At 39.7% G+C, this 4,319-nt stretch overlaps 1 protein-coding gene across 1 annotated transcript; it reads left to right on the top strand.

Moving 5' to 3' along the window:
- The first annotated feature begins 1,100 nt into the window (after positions 1-1,100).
- On the top strand, positions 1,101-3,638 carry TMCO2 (transmembrane and coiled-coil domains 2). Its single transcript, XM_030868084.2, has 2 exons — positions 1,101-1,322; positions 3,310-3,638. Exons 1-2 carry the CDS (start codon positions 1,101-1,103, stop codon positions 3,622-3,624), a joined length of 537 nt encoding a protein of 178 aa, XP_030723944.1. The 3' UTR covers positions 3,625-3,638.
- The last annotated feature ends 681 nt before the right edge of the window (positions 3,639-4,319 follow it).

The raw sequence follows: 4,319 nt of genomic DNA, 5'->3' as shown, positions 1-4,319 counted from the left end.
CTATTCATCTTCTTTCTTTCAGTCAACCAGATGAACAAATCAGAATAGCATCAGACAATATTTTTCTAAAAGTTGTCATAACTGACCCTTTCTCTCCTTACTTACCATGCCCCTCCCCTCCTCTTGGTGCAAACCCTCTTTTGGATTCTTGCTGTCTTGGTAAATGATCTCACAATTTATATTATACGCTTGTGTGTGAACTACCTTTTTTTCATGTAAGATTTTTGGGAACAGACCTTATATTTTATACTTCCGTACCTCCTTGTTGAGTAGATATGTACTAGTCAGTAAATAATGAACTTGCTAACATGGCATATAGGTTATGGTACAGCATGCTACTGTTTACAAAGTGCTTAGGAAATGATACCATTTGTTCCTAATGTAAATCTTATGAAGGAGATGTAAACAGATGAGCAAAATGAGGCTCAAATATGTCAAAAGCTTTTCCAAAGATCACGATTTCTAAGCAGTAGTGACATATGAAAAAGGAAATGCTACAAAATGATCCAGTAAGAACCTCCCTCCACATTTACCAAGTAAACTGTTCGCTCTTTAGAAAAGCCCTTTTTAAATCCTGTCTCCTCTCCTCTCCACTTAACCTCAGTTTTCTCAGTTGAAATGTGAAAATAATTGCTCTCCGTCCCATGGATTGTTGGAAATGTTCTATACACTGTTTAAGAGGGTAGCCACTAGCCACATGTGGCTACTTAAATTTACATTTAATAAAATGTAAAATTCTGTTCCTCAGCCACACTGTCCACATTTCAAGTGACTAGTGGCTTCCATGTTGGACAGAGCAAATATAGAACATTTCCATCATTGCAGAAAGTTCTGTTGGACAGTGCTGTGTTAGAGCTAGGACTTGCCGAAGATTAGAGAGAGTGCTATGACTGAACTGAAAATTCAGACCACTGTCTGCTTGGTTTTGAGTGAGAAGGTTCAGTGGGTGAGTGGGAAACAAGCTGAGCTTCAGAACAGTGATATCACAAAGCACAGCTCACAATGGCTTCAGAACTGGACTCCCAGACAACTCTTCCTAACTCTATCTAGGTTCCTAAAGCCTCTGCACATGCAGTTCCTGGAGCTGCTGTTATGTTAAAATGTCACCTTTGTCTTCTATCTGGGACATCATCTCTCTGAGCTCGATATGGAATTATCTACAAGCAACTTTTCTGAGAGAGACTAGTGTGCCTCAGCAAACAAGTTTGGGGCTACTAGATAATCTTGCTCCGGCTGTGCAAGTTATCCTGGAGATTTCCTTTTTGATTTTGTTGGGAATAGGAGTATATGCCTTATGGAAACGAAGTGTTCAGTCAATTCAGGTTATACTCTTTCGTTACAGAGAAATTTAAATAGTTTTACATTGAAATTTGGTCAGTTCCCTCCCATATTGCTGCCACCCAGTTTTAAGACCATGCATATAAACCAGAGTGAACCTTTGTCTCTGAAGTTGGTTGAAACTACGTTATCCTTAAAAACTTCCATCAGTTATGTTTTTGGCATAAAAATGGTCTTTCTCACAATGATCTTTGGCTTGTCTTATGATAAAACACATTAAAGAAGTTCATAATCTGAGAAGGCAGCCTGACCTCCAAATTTATTTGATCATATATTTGTATTCATCTTTGAGTGTCTAACCGTGTGCCAGACACCATATGGAGTACCTCTTATAGAATAGCACTGCAAGTATAACTGGGATCTTGGGTTTCGCCTTTCTGTCCTTACTGTGCCTTTGCTCTGTAACTGATGAGGAAGCGTGTATATTTATTTAGTCATCACAATGAACATACAGGGGCTCTTTTGGGGAGTAGGAGTACAATTGGCTGGGATTATGAAAAACATTTAGGATTTTACAAGCATACCTCTGTTTAATTACCAATTATAGCTATATTGACAATATAGTTAAAATGCTTTGAGAATCCCAACAGTTCCATGAAATAGAGGTTATTTTCATATGACGAACTAGGAAACTGAGGTGCACTGAGGTTCAGCCTAAATTTAAGGAGACGGGACTTAAAGAGGGCTTTGTTAAAGGGTGACTGGTTTACTTGGTAAATGCTGAGATAAGTTATTACTGGATTATTTTGTAGCGCTCACTTATTTTCATGTCACTACTGTTGAGAAATCAGTCACATGCATTCTCCTAATCTCTCAAAACCTTGCATGGTAGGCAGGGCAGGGATTATTATCTCCATTTTGTAGGTGAGCGAACTTGGTTATCACTGACCCAAGGTGACATAGATTGTAAAAGCTGAGATTTGAACCCAATTTTTAGGATTCTAAATTAAATTCTTCTCCAAAAATCTCATTTAATATAGTCCAACTGACCTAAATCCCCAACAGGGATTTGTGTGTCTACATATTCATGTACATGTATTTCAATTAGAATATAGAAGCATAGAAGGCAAAACGCCAAACTCTTATCTGTACTTCTGGGTTCCGCTCTTGTTTGGTTATTGTTTAATTCAATCAGAAAGATGAATTCGCAGCCAAAAAGAGGTAGTATAACAGAGTGGTTAATAAGCTCTGGAGTCAGACTACGGGGGCTTCTTCATTCTATCACTGGCTGTGTGATGTGAGAGCAGTCACTTAGCCTGTAAACCCCAGTTTCCTTATCTGTGAAATCGGTTTGCTAACAGTGCCTCCCTCAGGGTTTTGGTGAGGATTAAAGGAGATCTTGTATGTATAAAGCTTAGCACACAGTAGTACTCAGTAAGCAGTGCTAGTTATTATAAGGAAAAAAGTTGATTTCTTTTCTTTTCCTACCAGGACTCTGTCCTAGCACATTAAAAAAAATTTTTTTCTATGACCAGGAAATCCAGTGTTTCAGACCACTGTGTCCTAAGAGAATATATATATGGAATATATATATGGAAATCAGAATTCCTGGATTCCAGTCCTGGCTCTACCATTTCCAAATATATGACCTTGGACAATGACAGAGTCCGAACTGGAAGGCATCTAATTGGTTATCCAGCTCTGTTTTTTTCTACATAAATAGGTCCTGCATAGGGAATGAAACTCCTAGCACAGAGCCTTGCATGAGGCAGACTTTCAGCAAACAGTATCTACTATTATTTTTTAAATTATATTAATTATAATAATCCCTGACCTGCCTACCACTCCATTTTGTGATAAAGATCAAAAGACAAAATAGGTGTGAAGATGTTTTGTTAGACAGAAGCCTTGGCATAGGAATGAGGGATTATAATTACTTTTAGAGTCATCTTTTGTTTTTGCATCTACAGTAAACTGTGGCATTTCACATTTATAAACAAGTAACGTTCAACTTCTGTTGTTTTATTTTAGAAAATATTGTTGTTTGCAATCACACTCTACACACTTTACAAGAAAGGCTCAGATTTTTTTCAGGCTTTGCTGGTCAACCCAGAAGGGAATGGTCTCCCATTTCAAGACAATAATATCTTCCTGTCTTTGGGTCTGCAAGAGAAAATTCTGGAAAAACTTCAGACAGTGGAAAACAAAATGAAGGACCTGGAAAGGATGATCATTTCCCAAAAACCTGCCACAAAGAGGGATTGCTCCTCTGAGCGCAGCTGCAGCTGCTCTGACTGCCAGAGTCCCTTGCTTACATCAGGGTTTACATCCACATCTGAAATGTGATGGACTCCAATCTTTTCTAGAAAAGCACTGTTTCCCTCATGTGTGCAGTGGTGTATCAATAAAGACGGAGAACTATATTGAAATTACCCAGCCAGGACTGGCTCTCTATTCAGCAGGGCCCAGCTTCCACTTGTGTGTGTGGTGGGGTTACGTGGGGGATCGTGGTGGTTAAAAATGTCTGAGATTGTGGTGCCCACTTGGCAGGCTGGAGACCCTAAGCAGCCATATAGAAAAGGAATCATGGGAGTGGGAACAGAAGGGAGAGTGGTCAGGGATGTGGCCTTGAGCTCCATGCTGAAAAGGTTGGATTCGCTATAATAAAAACAGCAAGAAAGTGCTGTTAAGGGTGATGCTGTGGACTGTCCTATAGAGAGGGAGGCTGGCTCTTGTGCTGGTTTTTGGCCTAAAGATAAATATGTGGCCTGGAGTCTCCCTGCATTAATTATTCAGAGGTGGGCAAGGGTGGGGCTGGACATAAAGGAGATTGTTTGATTTTATCCAACTTTTACTAATTCTTATTCTGTGCTAAGAAAGCATTGTGATCATCCTTGGGAATCTGTTCTGAGTGCTTCTGGAGCACTCGGTTGGTTGGACAGGTCATTTCAGAACAAGGAATTATAAAAATAATACAGGGAATTCCCTGGCGGTCCAGTGGTTAGGACCCCGCGCTTTCACTGCCGAGGTCGTGGGTTCAA

The sequence above is a fragment of the Globicephala melas genome, chromosome 1 (assembly GCF_963455315.2).
Source record: "Globicephala melas chromosome 1, mGloMel1.2, whole genome shotgun sequence".
NCBI classification, from domain to species: Eukaryota; Metazoa; Chordata; class Mammalia; order Artiodactyla; family Delphinidae; genus Globicephala; species Globicephala melas.
The sequence above is the reverse complement of the archived record's forward strand: the minus strand, read 5'-3'. Positions and strand labels throughout refer to the sequence as shown.

What these genes read in the sequence shown, in the direction of transcription:
- TMCO2 (XM_030868084.2), top strand. Translation starts at nt 1,101, where the DNA reads ATGTCACCTTTGTCTTCTATCTGGGACATCATCTCTCTGAGCTCGATA. An exon ending in GAAGTGTTCAGTCAATTCAG is followed by an intron (nt 1,323 to 3,309) that starts GTTATACTCTTT and finishes GTTTTATTTTAG; the next exon opens with AAAATATTGTTGTTTGCAAT.